The sequence below is a fragment of the Pristiophorus japonicus genome, chromosome 1 (genome assembly GCF_044704955.1).
Source record: "Pristiophorus japonicus isolate sPriJap1 chromosome 1, sPriJap1.hap1, whole genome shotgun sequence".
NCBI classification, from domain to species: domain Eukaryota; kingdom Metazoa; phylum Chordata; class Chondrichthyes; family Pristiophoridae; genus Pristiophorus; species Pristiophorus japonicus.
Window position 1 is genome coordinate 59,325,204 of NC_091977.1, and position 15,806 is coordinate 59,341,009.

The 15,806-nt window shown below is 46.5% G+C and overlaps 1 protein-coding gene across 3 annotated transcripts in view; it reads left to right on the top strand.

Moving 5' to 3' along the window:
- LOC139264010 (inorganic pyrophosphatase-like) overlaps positions 1–15,806 on the top strand; it is a 240,412-nt gene that overhangs the window by 35,225 nt on the left and 189,381 nt on the right. For all 3 annotated transcript variants that reach the window (XM_070880121.1, XM_070880115.1, XM_070880129.1), the window contains exon 3: positions 11,256–11,309. In XM_070880121.1, the coding sequence (XP_070736222.1) occupies positions 11,256–11,309 (54 nt within the window). The remainder of the gene's footprint in view (positions 1–11,255; positions 11,310–15,806) is intronic.

The following is a 15,806-nucleotide window of genomic DNA, read 5'->3' on the forward strand; positions in this document are numbered from 1 at the left end:
AGCAAGAACATCCTTTCTCAGATTAGGAGACCAAAACTGAACACAATATTCCAGGTGAGGCCTCACCAAGGCCCTGTACAACTGCAGTAAGACCTCCCTGCTCCTATACTCAAATCCCCTAGCTATGAAGGCCAACATACCATTTGCCTTCTTCACCGCCTGCTGTATCTGCATGCCAACTTTCAATGACTGATGTACCATGACACCCCTTGCACCTCCCCTTTTCCTAATCTGCCGCCATTCAGATAAGATTCTGCCTTCGTGTTTTTGCCCCCAAAGTGGATAACCTCACATTTATCCACATTATATTGCATCTGCCATGCACTTACCCACTCACCTAACCTGTCCAAATCACCCTGTAGCCTCTTGGTGTCCTCCTCACAGCTCGCACCACCACCCAGCTCAGTGTCATCTGCAAACTTGGAGATATTACACTCAATTCCTTCATCTAAATCATTAATGTATATTGTAAATAGCTGGAGTCCCAGCACTGAGCCCTGCGGCACCCCACTAGTCTCTGCCTGCCATTCTGAAAAAGACCTGTTTATCCCAACTCTCTGCTTCCTGTCTGCCAACCAGTTCTCTATCCACATCAGTACATTACGCCCAATACCATGTGCTTTAATTTTGCACACCAATCTCTTGTGTGGGACCTTGTCAAAAGCCTTCTGAAATTCCAAATACACCACATCCACTGGTTGTCCCTTATCGACTCTACTAGCTACATCCTCAAAAGATTCCAGAAGATTAGTCAAGCATGATTTCCCTTTCATAAATCCATGCTGATTTGGACCAATCCTGTCACTGCTTTCCAAATGCGCTGCTATTTGATCTTTAATAATTGATTCAAAAATTTTCCCCACTACTGATGTCAGGCTAACCGGTCTATAATTCCCCGTTTTCTCTCCCTCCTTTTTAAAAAATTGGTGTTACATTCGCGTCTCATACCATCGAAGTTACCTTTCCTTAAGTTCAGGACCCTAGTCTCTGAATTAACTGTGTCGCTCTCCATCTTAATAAAGAATTCTACCATATTAAGGTCACTCTTCCCCAAGGAGCCTCGCACAACAAAATTGCTAATTAGTCCTTTCTCATTACACATCACCCAGTCTAGGATGGTCAGCCCTCTCGTTGGTTCCTCGACATATTGGTTTAGAAAACCATCCCTAATACACTCCAGGAAATCCTCCTCCACTGTATTGCACCCTATTGGGAGGGAGGAACTTAAAACTATCACTAAAGAAAAAGTACTCGGTAAAATAATGGGAATAAAGGTGGACAAGTTCCCTGGACATGATGGCTTTCATCCACGGGTCTTAAAAGATGTGGCTACAGAGATAGTGGATGCATTGGTTGTAATTTACCAAAATTCCTTGGATTCTGGAGAGGTCCCAGCTGATTGAAAAACCGCAAATGTAACGCCCCTATTTTAAAAAGGAGGCAGGCCGAAAGCAAGAAACTATAGACCAGTTAGCCTAACATCTGTTGTTGGGAAAATGCTGGAGGCCATTATTAAGAAAGCAATAGCCGGACATTTGGAAAAACATAATACAGTCAAGCAGAGTCAGCATGGTTTTATGAAAGGGAATTCATGTTTGACAAATTTACTGGAGTTCTTTTGAGGATATAATGAGCAGGGTGGATAAGGGGGAACCAGTGGATGTGGTGTATTTGGATTTCCAGAATCGATAAGGTGCCACATAAAAAGCTACTGCACAAGATAAAAGCTCGCGGGGTTGGAGGTAATATATTAGCATGGATAGAGGATTGGCTAACTCACAGAAATCAGAGAGTCGGGATAAATGGGTCATTTTCCGGTTGGCAAATGGTAAATAGTGGGGTGCCACAGGGATCGGTGCTGGGGCCTCAACTATTTACAATCTATATTAGTGACTTGGATGAAGGGACTGAGTGTAATGTAGCCAAGTTTGCTGATGATACAAAGATGGGTCGGAAAATCTGCAAAGGGATATAGACAGGCTAAGAAAACATTTGGCAGATGGAGTACAATGTGGGAAAATATGAGGTTACCCACTTTGGCAGGAAAAATAGAAAAGCAAATTATTATTTAAATGGAGAGAAATTACAAAATGCTGCAGTACAGAGGGACCTGGGGGTGCTTGTACCTGAAACGCAAAAAGTTAATATGCAGGTACAGCAAATAATCAGGAAGGTAAATGGAATGTTGGCCTTTGTTGCAAGAGGGATGGAGTATAAAAGCAGAGAAGTCCTGCTACAACTGTACAGTTTTGGTCTTTTTTAAGGAAGATATACTTGCATTGGAGGCAGTTCAGAGAAAGTTCACTAGGTTGATTCCTGAGATGAAGGGGTTGACTTACGAATAAAGGTTGAGCAGGTTGGGCCTTGACTCATTGGAGTTTAGAAGAATGAGAGGTAATCTTGAAACATATAAGATACTGAGGGGGCTCGACAAGGTAGATGCAGAGAGGATGTTTCCCATCGTGGGGGAATCTAGAACTAGAGGCAATAGTATCAGAATAAGGGGTCACACATTTAGAACTGAGATGAGGAAGAATTTCTTCTCTCAGAGGGTCGTAAATCTGTGGAATTCTCCGCCCCAGAGAACAATGGAGGCTGGGTCATTGAATATATTTAAGATGGAGATCGACAGATTTTTGAGCGAGAAGAGAGTGAAGGGTTATGGGGGCGTTAAACAAAGTGGAGCTGAGCCCAGGATCAGATCAGCCATGATCTTATTAAGGCCAGATGGCCTATTCCTGCTCCTATTTCTTATGTTCTTATGTAATAGGATTTGTGCGCCTGACTTCCTTACTGCTGCGATCCGAAACCGGCTTCAAGCCACGGTCGGATTTAGTCTTGTTTGCACTCTGGCTTTTTTTTTCGCTTCCCACTCCTGGGGGTAGATTTTGACTGTGCAATAGTGTAAAATAGATGATAGTGAGTCTGCAGCCCATTTTACGTCTCAAGATTTTTATTTCTAAGTGATTAAACGCACGAATAGCTTTGTGTTCTTCTGCGCATGCACGCGTGAGCCCCGCTCCATTTGCGCATGCGCACCGTATCCCCTTCTGCGCGTTGTCACCGAGGTCCAGCTGCGCATACGCAGTACCCCACAATTGCGGCTGCGGTGTAGCATGGGCCACGCGTTGTTGAGCTCTGTGGGACAAGGCTCGTCACTGGATCCGGAGGGAGGGAATCGAAAGGGGAGAGAGAGGGAATTGAAGGCAGAGAGTGGGGGGGAGAGAGAGGGAATTGAAGGCAGAGTCGGGGGGAGAGAGAGGGAATTGAAGGCAGAGAGTGGGGGGGGGGGAGAGAGAGAGGGAATCGGGGGAGAGGGGACCGGGGATGAGAGAGGGAGAGGGAGAGAGAGTGGGGATCTGAGGGAGAGAGAGTGGGGATCGGAAGGGGAGAGAGGGAATCGGGCAGGGCGAGAGGGAGGGGGAGAGTGGCAGAGAGAGAAGGAATCTGAGAGCAGGAGAGAGTGAGGGAGGGGAAAGAGAGAGAGAAAGGGAATCGGTTTGGGAGAGGGAATCGTAGGGAGGGGGAGAGAGGGAATCAGAGGGAAAAGGGAGAGAGGGGGAATTGGAGAGGGGAGAGAGGTGGTCAGGAACTCGTTGGGGTGAGGAGTGGTAAAGAGTACGGAGAGCACAGTGAGAACGGCGGAAGAATGTGATCCAGGGTTAAAGGGGGCGTTGAGAGTGAGAACGTGATCCAGATGGTAAGACTGGACGAAATCCAGAAGCCACCACACTGTCACTATTCACTTCATACCCAATAAACCTGTTAACAATGCGTGGCCCACACAAAATGCCCCATCTATGGTGGGGGAGGGGGGGGCAGGTCAGGAACTTGTTGCAGGAGATGGTCATGAATCTGCCCGGAGGTGTGGGTGGGGGTCGATCAGGAATTTGGGCAGGGGCAGCAGGACAGGAACTCAGGTGGGGGTGAGTAGGTCAGGAATTTGGGCTGGGGGAGTAGGTCATAAACTTGGGCGGGGAGCTGAGTAGGTCAGGAGGTTGGGCGGGGGGGTGAGTAGGTCAGGAACTTGGGCTGGGGGGCAGTGGGGGTAGGAGATCAGAATCTGAAGCGGTGGGGGGAGAAACTTGATTAGGGGTGGGGTGGGAGAAGGTCTTAACCTGCAAGGGTGAGTCTTGTCTGTTCCAAATGAGCTCTGTTTTGTAGGCAATCAGAATGGCTCGAATTACACTTTGCAAAGTAACTCATTACGTAGGCAGGGAGGATAAGAACATAAGAAATAGGAGCAGGATTAGGCCAAAGGGCCCCTCAAGCTTGCTCCGCCATTTAATACGATCATGGCTGATCCGATCATGGACTCAGGTCCACTTCCCTGCCCGCGCCCCATAACCCCTTAATCCCTCTTCGGTTAAGAAACTGTTTACCTCTGTCTTAAATTTATTCAATGTCCCGGCTTCCACAGCTCTCCACAGATTTGCAACCTTCTGAGAGAAGAAATTCCTCTTCATCTCAGTTTTTAATGGGCGGCCCCTTATTCTAAGATTCGTCTCCCCTATCGGTGGAAACATCCTCTCTGCATCCACCTTGTCAAGCCCCCTCATAACCTAATACGTTTCGATAAGATCACCTCTCATTGTTCTAATTCCAATGAGTAGAGGCCCAACCTCCTCAATCTTTCCTCATAAGTCAACTCCGGAATCAACCTAGTGAACCTTCTCTGAACTGCCTCCAAAGCAAGCATATCCTTTCGTAAATATGGAAACCAAAACTGTATGCAGTATTCCAGGTGTGTCCTCACCAATACCCTGTGTAACTGTAGCAAGACTTCCCTGCCTTTATATTCTATCCCTATTGCAATAAAGGCCAAGATTCCATTGGCCTTCCTTATAACTTGCTGTACCTGCATATTAACCGTTTGTGTTTCATGCATAAGTACCCCCAGGTCCCGCTGTACTGCAGCACTTTGCAACTTTTCTCCATTTAAATAATAACTTGCTCTTTGATTTTTTTCTGCCAAAGTGCATGACCTCACACTTTCCAACATTATACTCCATTTGCCAAATTTTTGCCCACTCACTTAGCCCGTCTATGGCCTTTTGCAGATATTTTGTGTCCTCCTCACACATTGCTTTTCCTCCCATCTTTGTATCGTCAACAAACTTGGCTACGTTACACTCGGTCCTTTCTTCCAAGTCGTTAATATGGATTGTAAATAGTTGGGGTCCCAGCACTGATCCCTGCGGCTCCCCACTCGTTACTAATTGCCAACCAGAGAATGAACCATTTATCTCGATTCTCTATTTTCTGTTCGTTAACCAATCCTCTATCCATGCTAATATATTACCCCCGACCCTGTGAACTTTTATCTTGTGCAGTAACCTTTTATGTGGCACCTTGTCAAATGCCTTCTGGAAGTCCAAATGCACCACATCCACTGGTTCTCCTTTATCCATCCTGTTAGTTACATCCTTAAAGAATTCCAGCAAATTTGTCAAACATGTCTTCCCCTTCATAAATCCATGCTGACTGTGCCTGACTGAATTATGCTTTTCCAAATATCCTGCTACTGCTTCTTTAATAATGGACTCCAAAATTTTCCCAACCACAGATGTTAGGCTAACTGGTCTATTTTTCCTGCTTTTTGTCTGCCTCCTTTTTTAAATAGGGACATTTCATTTGCAGTTTTCCAATCTGCTGGGACCTCCCCTAGAATCCAGGGAATTTTGGTAAATTACAACCAATGTATCCATTATCCCTCCCGCTACTTCTCTTAAGACCCTAGGATGCAAGCCATCAGATCCACGGGATTTATAGCCCCTTGACTGTTGGGATATTGTTTGTGTCCTCTACCGTAAAGACTGATAAAAAATATTTGTTCAGAGTTTTTGCCATCTCCATGTTCCCCATTACTAATTCCCCGGGCTCGTCCTCTAAGGGACCAACACTTATTTTAGCCACTCTTTTCCTTTTTATATACCTAGAGAAACTCTTGCTATCTGTTTTTATATTTCGTACTAGTTTACTTTCATAGTCTCTCTTCCTTTTTTTAATCATTTTTTTAGTCATTCTTTGCTGGCTTTTAAAAGCTACCCAATCTTCTGTCCTCTCACTAGTTTTGGCCACTTTGTATGCCCTTGTTTTTAATTGGATACCGTCCTTTATTTCTTTAGTTAGCCACGGATGGCTCTTTTCTTTTACATCCTTTTTTCCTCACTGAAATATATTTTTCTTGAGAGTTGTGAAATATCTCCTTAAATGTACACCACTGTTCATCAGCCACCCTGCACTTTAATCTATTTTCCCTGTCCACTTTAGCCAACTCTGCCCTCATACCTTCATAGTCTGCTTTATTTACGCTTAGTATGCTGGTTTGAGACCCAACTTTCTCACCCTCCATCAGAATTTGAAATTCAACCATGCTATGATCGCTCATTCCAAGGGCATCCTTTACGAGGAGATTTGTTTATTAATCCTGTCTCATTACACAGGACCAGATCCAAGAAAGGCTGCCCCCTGGTTGGTTCCGCTACATACTGCTCAAGGAACCCATCCCTTATGCACTCTATGAACTCTTCCTCAAGGCTACCCTGACCAATTTGATTTGTCCAATCAATACGGAGATTAAAATCAGCCATGATTATTGCTGTTCCCTTTTTACAAGCCCCCACTATTTCCTGGTTTATACTCCAACTAACAATGTAGCTACTGTTAGGGGGCCTATAGACTATACCCATCAATGACTTTTTCCCCCTTATTATTCCTTATCTCCACCCAAACTGTTTCAACATCCTGATCAATTGAGCCAATATCGTATCTCACTATTGCAGTGATTCCATCCTTTATCAATAGAGCTACCCACCTCCTTTTCCTTTCTGTCTATCCTTCCGGATTGTCAAATACGCCTGAATATTTAATTCCCAATCTTGGTCACCTTGCAACCACGTTTCTCTAATAGCTATCAGATCATACCCATTTATATCTATTTGTGCCATCAATTCATCTATTTTGTTATGTGCATTTAGATAAAGTGCCTTTAAATTTGTTTTTTTTACCATTTTTTCCTGCTTGTTTCCTCTCTTCTTCGAACTCATTTTCTTTATTTCTGCTTTCTAATTCTAGCTTTACTCCCCTCCCTATTGAATCTATTTTCAGGTTCCCATTCCCCTGCCAAGCTAGTTTAAACCCTCCCCAACAGCACTAGCAACCTCCGCCCACCCTCCCACCAGCCCCCCCACCCGGCGAGGATATTGGTCCCGTTAAGGTGCAACCCATCCGGCTTGTACAGGTCCCACCTCCCCCAGAAGCGGTCCCAATGCCTCAGGAAACCAAAGCCCTCCCACCTGCATCATCTCTCCAGCCACGTATTCATCTGCTCCATCCTCCTATTTCTGTACTCACTAGCTCGTGGCACTGGGAGTAATCCGGTGATTACAACCTTTGAGGTCCTGCTTTTTAATCTCTCTCCTAGCTCCCTAAACTCTGCCTGCAGGACCTCATCCTTCTTTCTATCTATGTCATTGGTCCCAATATGGCCCACGACCTCTGGCTGTTCACCCTCCCTTCCCCCCCCCCCCCCCCCCCCCGAGAATACCCTGCAGCCGCTCAGTGACATCCTTGACCCTGGCACCAGGGAGGCAAAATACCATCCTGGAGTCGCGTCTGCAACCGTAGAAACGCCTAATTACACATTCCAGAGAAACTGCTGGGTGTGTCTTGTCATCCAAGTGCACCAATCAGAGCTTTAGGTGTTGCAAATAAACACGTCCTTTTTATTTCCATCCATTTTACACTACAGTACCGTCAAGATTTACCCCCAAGTGTTTTCATTTCTCATTTTCACTCCTGTTTTTGTTTATAATTGCTATTCTTCTGCTGTTTTAATTCTACTCTCAATTTTGTGCTCTTTACCTGACAGTCCACAGATCTCTCAAGACTCCTTTAGCTAATACTTAGAATTATATTATTTCTACCTTTCCTCCCCAAGTTTTGTTTCACATTCCCTTCATTGTAAATGGTCTAACTCCCCATCCCACTAACGTCTTCTGTGCTCGCTACTTCTCATCACCAAATTCTCTGCAACTTTCCAACACTCGCTGCCACTTGACGTTTACTACCGACTCGCCACCATAACGGTTTCTCCACTTACTGCTGTCACTCTCTCCATCGCCCAACTGTCTCCTTCTTTAACTTTTCATTCTTCCCCAACATTTCAGCATAACTCCTCAACATACCCCCTCCAACTGTCACACTTGGCACTTCCATTGAAATGACCGCAGAAACTAACACACAACCATCAAATATTTAATACTACTTTTGTTGTATCCTTTATATGCAAGATTCTACATACAAACTCTATTCAATATCTTATACACATTATGGAGAAACATATACACTTTTAATATACATACACTACATATAGTATATATAAATACATTTTACTGTACGGTTTCTATGTTTCGCATTAGCCTTCACCTTCACTTCTTCTCTCTGTGAAGTAGTTGACTCTAAATATCTATTCACCTTCTCTCTTCTAATCTTAAGTCTCTGCCCCTGCTCTGATGTTGAGTTTATTTGGGGCCAATTTTACACATGGCCGATTTTTGACGCAGTTGTAGAGGTACGTCTGATTTTTTTTTAGTGGCCAACTGCGCCCAAAACAAAGTTGCAAGTTTTGCTGGAATAAACTTTCATTTTGGAACGGCAGATTGTTCTTAAGCTCTGTGGGTGGAGCTTAAGGTCCGCGCCGAAAAACTGAGGTCGCCAGGGTAACGAGGGATGTTGAATTTATCCTGTAGTGTCATTGCTGATTTTTTTCTCCCCAAGAACTTCTATTTTCATAATAGGTGTAAACATTCCAAGAGCCTAATTTTTAAAAATTGATTTTTCTCTTTGTAAACTCAACCATGACCCCGTGATGTGAATATAATATGGAGGATGTAACGGGCCAGAAAGATATGGCAGAAAGACTGGTTATGACATCTCAGAAGCATCCCAGAGGTTCTCTTAATTATACCTGTAGTGCACCAATGTATCTAATGGTTTTTCTCAGTGGCTTATATGAATTTACAGTCAGAGCCATTGGTGTCACTGCTATCCCGGGCTGAATGGCCCCCCCCCCCACACCCCCCCCCCCCCCCCGATTCCAGTGCCACTGCTATCCCGGGCATATCAATGTTGGAACCAAAGACTTCCTAAACCTCCCTGCTTCTGCTACTTCATACTGTTTTTGGAAATTTGACTTCAGGCAGAATCTTGTATAGATTTTGATTGTTTTTAAATTCATCCCTGGAAATCTAGCCATGTCTTTTTAGTTTAATAGAATTGGAGAGTGGTTTGTTGAGAACAAGGTTTTCACTTTTTAAACTAAATTTTTAAAAAATCCCCAGAGCCGCTCCTATCCTGGGCCGAAAGGCCCCTCGCCCCCGGTGTCGTGTCTTCAGCTCCACTAAAACAATGGCATCTTTTCTGCACGATTTTCTCTTTGCGCCGATTTTCTTAAGTTCAGGTAAGATTTTTAAGAACCGTGCACTGCACCACTTTTGAAAAAAATCCTAATTGGCCAAACTCTAAATGGCCAGAAAAGGCGACCCCAGTGACATCAAACAATCGAGAACTAAAAAAAATCAGCTGTAAGTAGTTTAGGATGGCGCAGAAACTTTGGTGAAACTTGCAAATTTTAGTCTGCTCCAAAAAAAACAGCTTAGGCCAAAAAAACGGCGCAGAATGGTGGCGAAAATTCAGCCCTCTATCTTTAAAACTTTGTAGCCACATATGTGTTTTTTTTCCAGTGCCAACGTACCCACCTGCCTAAACCTTCTTCATAGCTCGGGAGCCTGATTGTCAGTGTCGATGCAGCTGTCCTTCACTCCCCTCCCACCTCCCCCAGCTTCACCCAAAGACCACACTTGGTCTTGGCTCTGTACTATGCTACAGGAAGTCAGCAAATATAGTAAAATTACTAAGTGTGTCGCACGCAGAGATGGGTGACCATCACCTATGGGATTTTCCAATGTTAAAAAGTCAACAGTTAGCTGTCACCAACCCCTATAAAGGTGTCGCTTCAATAGGATTTCCCATTCTAACTGAGCAATGAACTGTCACTGCCCCCATCCTGTAACAAGTCCCGCATTTCCACCAGATGGCGATGCGGTACCTTCAAATCCCCACTATATAGCTGACACAAGCCTGCAGCCTCCCTCCCTGGATAGAGACGAGTTCTCCCCTAGCCCTCTCTCCTCTCACCCTCTCTCTCTCCGCCCCGCTCCCCCTCTCTCCACCCTGCTCCCCTCTCTCCTCCAAGCCACGCTCCCTCCCTCCCTCCAAGCCCCGCTCCCTCCCTCCTCCAAGCCCCGCTTCCTCCCTCCTCCAAGCCCCGCTCCCTCCCTCCCTCCAAGCCCTGATCCCCCCTCCAAGCCCCGCTCCCCCTCCCTCCTCCAAGCCCCGCTCCCCCTCCCTCCTCCAAGCCCCGCTCCCCCTCCCTCCTCCAAGCCCTGCTCCCCCTCCCTCCTCCAAGCCCCGCTCCCTCCCTCCTCCAACCCCTCTCTCCCTCCCTCCCCTCCGCCCCTCTCCCCATTCCCCCCAACTCGCCCTCTCCCTTTCCCCCTCCCCCCCCTCCCAATTATCCCTTTCCTTTTCCCCCTCCCAATTCTCCCTCTCCCTTACCCCCTCCCAATTCTCCCTCTCCCTTTCCCCCTCCCAATTCTCCCTCCACCAGCGCCCATTCACCGGTCTCCCTCACTCCCTCTCCCCCTCCTCTATTCTCCCTCCCCCTCCTCTATTCTCTCTCCCCCATTCTCCCTTCCACACTCCCCACTCCCTCCACTCCCCCTCTCTCCCCACTCCCCCTCTCCATCTCCCCCTCCCATCCCCGTCCCCCAGCCCTAATTCCATTAACATAGGGTTCATCAAGTTAACAAAATAACAGTTGCTTGTTTTTAATCATCTATTTATCCCCTCCAGAACATCCCACATAATACCAAAAACAAGTTTGTTCCAGAATTCTCATTGGAATGTCATTTGTGCTGTTTTTAAAAAAATCCAGACAATAGAGGTTAGGATGTTTTTGGAAATGTTGGTTAATCAGATAACACATGCATTTTGTATTTGGCTTTATTAAATATAATTACAGGTAACTAGTCATAACCCACAATTCATAAACCATGGCTGTTGGACCACACACACTGAGAATCACCAACAGCTGGTTATTCACTAAATTACAGCTTTGAATTCTGGCATGAGATGTACATCATGAATGAAGATATGCACTGCTGTTGATCACATGTTGCATTCTTTTACAGGCCCTGCTTAATATGGTTGTAGAAGTGCCTCGTTGGTCAAACGCTAAAATGGAGGTGAGTTCCTGTGGTGTATAGATCTCAGTAAAATATGTGGTACTTGAGTCAATAGTGCAAAACTGCTGATGATTTATACTAATTGGTGTTCATCTTGTTAAAGAATCCATAAGGAAATTGAACCAACTGTGATATAGAATAGAATCCTAGCATCTTAGAACACAGAAGGAGACCATTCAGACCAGCTTGCCACAGCTGGTTTTTTGAAAGAGCTTTCCAATTAGACCCAGCGCCCTGCCCTTTCCGCATATCCCTCAAAACTTTCCTTTTCAAGTAATTATCCAATTTCTTTTTGAAAGCTCCTATTGAATCTTCTTTGACCACTCTTTGAAGCTGTGCATTCCCGATCACAACAATTTACTGCGTAAAACAATTTCTCCTCATCTCCTCTCCAGTTCTTTTGCTATATTGAAAATTTGTTCTTGATTTTAAAAGAGACACTCTTTTCCTGTCAGTTTGTGATCAGTTTCATACCTCCAGGTAAGGAAATTTTGAAATCCAGGGTCTTCTGAAATCAGTACTGCTGTACTATAGGATTACATAGGATATACAGAACAGAAACAGGTCATTTGGCCCAACTCGTCCATGGCGGCATTTATGCTCCACTCGAGCATCCTCCCGTCTTTCCTCATCTTAACCTATCAGCATAACCCTCTATTCCCTTCTCCCTCATATGTTTGTCTAGCCTCCCCTTAAAGGCTTCTATATTATTCGCCTCAACCACTTCCACATTCTCACCACTCTTTTGGTAAAGAAGTTTCTTCTGAATTCCCTCCTGGATTTCTTGGTGACTATGTTATATTGATGGCCCACAAGTGGAAACATTCTCTCTGTATCTACACTACCACTACATTTCATAATTTTAAAGACCTCTGTTAGGTCATCCCTCAGCCTTCTTTTATCAAGAGAATGGAAACCTAACCTGTTCATCCTTTCCTGATATGTATACCCTCGCAATGTTCCCTCTAATTTTTTTCCGTGCGTGGTCCCTGGCTGCGCGGCCCATTCAGATTTTTGTGCATGTGCGGTTTCTTCCATGTAAAAGCCGGTGAACAGCCCGTGCGGGACCTCCAGACTTAGCAGGAGCATTGATGGGGTTAGTGCGGGAAGGTGGAAGTTGAGTTAGAAAATCAGCCATGATCTTATTGAATGTCGGAGTAGGTTCGAAGGGCCAAATGGCCTACTCCTGCTCCTAGTTCTTATGTTCCCTTTCCTCTCCAAAGTCCTCGAATCTGTGTCCATCTTTCCTGGAATTCCATGTTTGAATCCCTCCAATCAGGATTCCGTCCTTGCCACAGTACCGAAACGACTCATATCAATGTCACAAATGACATCCTATGTGACTGTGACAAAGGTAAACTATCCTGTCTGCAGCCTTTGACACGATTGACCACTCCATCCTCCTCCAAAGCCTCTGCACCCACACCCAGCTGGGTGGGACCGTACTCGCCTGGTGCCATTCATATCTATCTAATCGTAGCCAGAGAATTACCTGCAATGGCTACTCTTCCCGCTCCTGCATTGTTACCTCTGGTGTTCTCCAGGGATCTATCCTTGGTTCCCCCCTAGTTCTGATCTACATGCTGCTCCTCTGCGACATCATCCGAAAACACGGCGTCAGTTTCCACAAACAGCAACTGCTGAGCTACTATTTACTTACATTTTAATAAACTGGTAAACGGGTCATTTTTAAGTTGGCAGGCTGTAACTAGTGGGGTGCTGCAAGGATCAGTGCTGGGGTCTCAGCTGGAGTATAATGTGGGGAAATGCGAGATTATTCACTTTGATAGGAATAATAGAAAAATAGAATATTTTTTAAATGGTGAGAAACTTTTAAATGTTGGTGTTCAGAGAGATTTGGGTGTCCTTGTGCAAGAAACACAGAAAGCTAGCATGCAGGTATAGCAAGCAATAAGGAAGGCAAATGTCATGTTGTCCTTTATTGCAAGGGGGTTGGAGTATAAGAGTAAGAAAGTCTTGCTGCAATTGTACAGGGCCTTGGTGAGACCACACCTGGAGTACTGTGCACAGTTTTGGTCTCCTCATCTAAGGAAGGATATACTTGCCTTGGAGGCGGTGCAACGAATGATCACAAGATTGATTCCTGAGATGAGAGATTGTGTAGAATGGACCTATACTCTCTGAAGTTTAGAAGAATGAGAGGTGATCTCATTGAAACATACAATATTCTGAAGAGGATTGAAGAGGTTGTTTCCCTTTGCTGGAGTGTCTAGAACTAGGGGGCACAGTCTCAGGATAAGGGATAGGCCATTTAAGACAGAGATGAGGAGGAATTTCTTCACTCGGAGGGTTGTGAATCTTTGGAATTCTTGCCCCAGAGGGCTGTGGATGCTGAGTCTATTCAAGACTGAGATACATAGATTTTTGGAGTCTAGGGGAATCAAAGGATATGGAGATCGGGCAGGAAAGTAGAGTTGAGGTCGATGATCAGCCATGATCTTATTGAATGGCGGAGCAGGCTTGAGGGGCCATAGAGCCTACTCCTGCTCCTATTTCTTATGTTATTAAATATGGACATGTTAATTTGCAACACTTAAAGCTCTGATTGGGCCCCTTGACAAGCCCTGATTGCTCCCTTTGGAGGATAAGACTCACCCAGCAGTTTCTCTTTGCAAAGAGTAATTCGAGCCATTCTGACGGTCGACTCCAGACAGAACAGAGTTCACTTGGAATAGACAGGACTTATTCTCACCGGTTAAGACTTTCTCCCATCCCCCAAAGAAGTTCCTGTCCCCACCACCCTAGTTCCTGACCTCCTCTACCCCGTCCCCTCCCATCTCTCTCTGTCTCTCTCTCTCTCTCTCTCTCTGTTTCTCTCTTTCTCTCTCTCTCTCTCTGTCTCTCTCTCTCTCTCTCTTTGTCTCTCTCTCTCTCTCTCTCTGTTTCTCTCTTTCTCTCTCTCTCTCTCTCTCTCTCTCTCTTTGTCTCTCTCTCTCTCTCTCTCTCTCTCTCTCTTTGTCTCTCTCTCTCTCTCTCTCTCTCTTTGTCTCTGTCTTTGTCTCTCTCTGTCTGTCTCTCTCTCTCTCTCTCTCTGTCTCTCTCTCGCTCTCTGTCTATCTCTCTGTCTCTACCACCACCCCCCCAAAATCATCATTAGCATAGGCAGTCCCTCGAAATCGAGGAAGACTTGCTTCCACTCTAAAAGTGAGTTCTCAGATGGCTATACAGTCCAATGTGGGAATTACAGTCTCTGAGACAGGTGGGGCAGACAGTGGTTGAAGAAAAGGGTGGTTGAGGAGCATGGTTTGCAAGACGCCCCTTCCGTTGTCTGCGCTTGATTTGTGCATGCTCTCAGCGACGAGACTCAAGGTTCTCAGTGCTCTCCCGGATGCTCTTCCTCCACTTAGGGTGGTCTTGGGCTAGGGATTCTTAGGTGTCAGTGGGGATGTTGCACTTTAACAAAGAAGCTTTGAGGGTGTCCTTGAAACATTTCCTCTGTCACCTGCGGCTCGCTTGCTGTGTAGGAGTTGCGAGTAGAGTGCTTGCTTAGGGAGTTTCGTGTCGGGCATGCAGACGATGTGGCCCACCCAACAGAGCTGGTCAGTGCTTCAATGCTGGCCTGAGCGAGAACACTGCAGCTAGTGTGCCTATCCTCCCAGCGAATTTGCAGGATCTTGCAGGGGCAGTGCTGGTGGTGTTTCTCCAGCGCTTTAGGATGTCTGCTGCATATAGTCCAGGACCCTTCGAGAAGCTAAAATGGAGCAGGGCCCCAGCATCTCTCATTCCCAACCCTCATCACACTTCAGATCTCCCACCACCTCTACTGAAGGTGCTGCTCAGTGCTGAGCTCTCTGCCCCACTCTCTCTCTCTCTCTCTCTCTCTCTCTCTCTCTGCCCCCCGCTCTCTCTCTCTGCCCCCCACTCTCTCTCCCTGCCCCCCCCCGCTCTCTCTCCCTGCCCCCCTCTCTCTGCCCCCTCTCCCTGCCCCACCTCTCCCTGCCCACCCCCCGCCCGCTCTCCCTGCCCCCCGCCCGCTCTCCCTGCCCCCGCCCTCGCGCCTGCGCCCCCGCGTCCTTGCCCCCGTGCCCTTGCCCCACTCTCTCTCTCGCTCTGCCTCCAGTCTCTCTCTCTCTCTCTCTTCCCCCCCCCCAGTCTTCCGCTCTCTCTCTCTCGCTCTCTCTCTCTCTCTTTCCCCCAGTCTCTCTCTCTCCCCCAGTCTCTCGCTCTCCCCCAGTCTCTCTCTCTCTCTCTCTCTCTCTCTCTCTCTCTCTCTCTCTCTCCCTCCCTCTCCCCCAGTCACTCGCTCGCTCTCTCTCCCTCGCTCTCTCTCCCCCAGTCTCTCGCTCTCTCTCTCTCCCCCGCTCGCTCTCGCTCCCTCCCCCGCTCGCTCTCTCTCCCCCACTCTCTCTCTCTCCCCCGCTCTCTCTCTCTCCCCCGCTCTCTCTCCCCCCCACTCTCTCTCTCTCTCCCCCACTCTCTCTCTCTCTCTCCCCCACTCTCTCTCCCGCTCTCTCTCTCTCCCCCACTTTCTCTCTC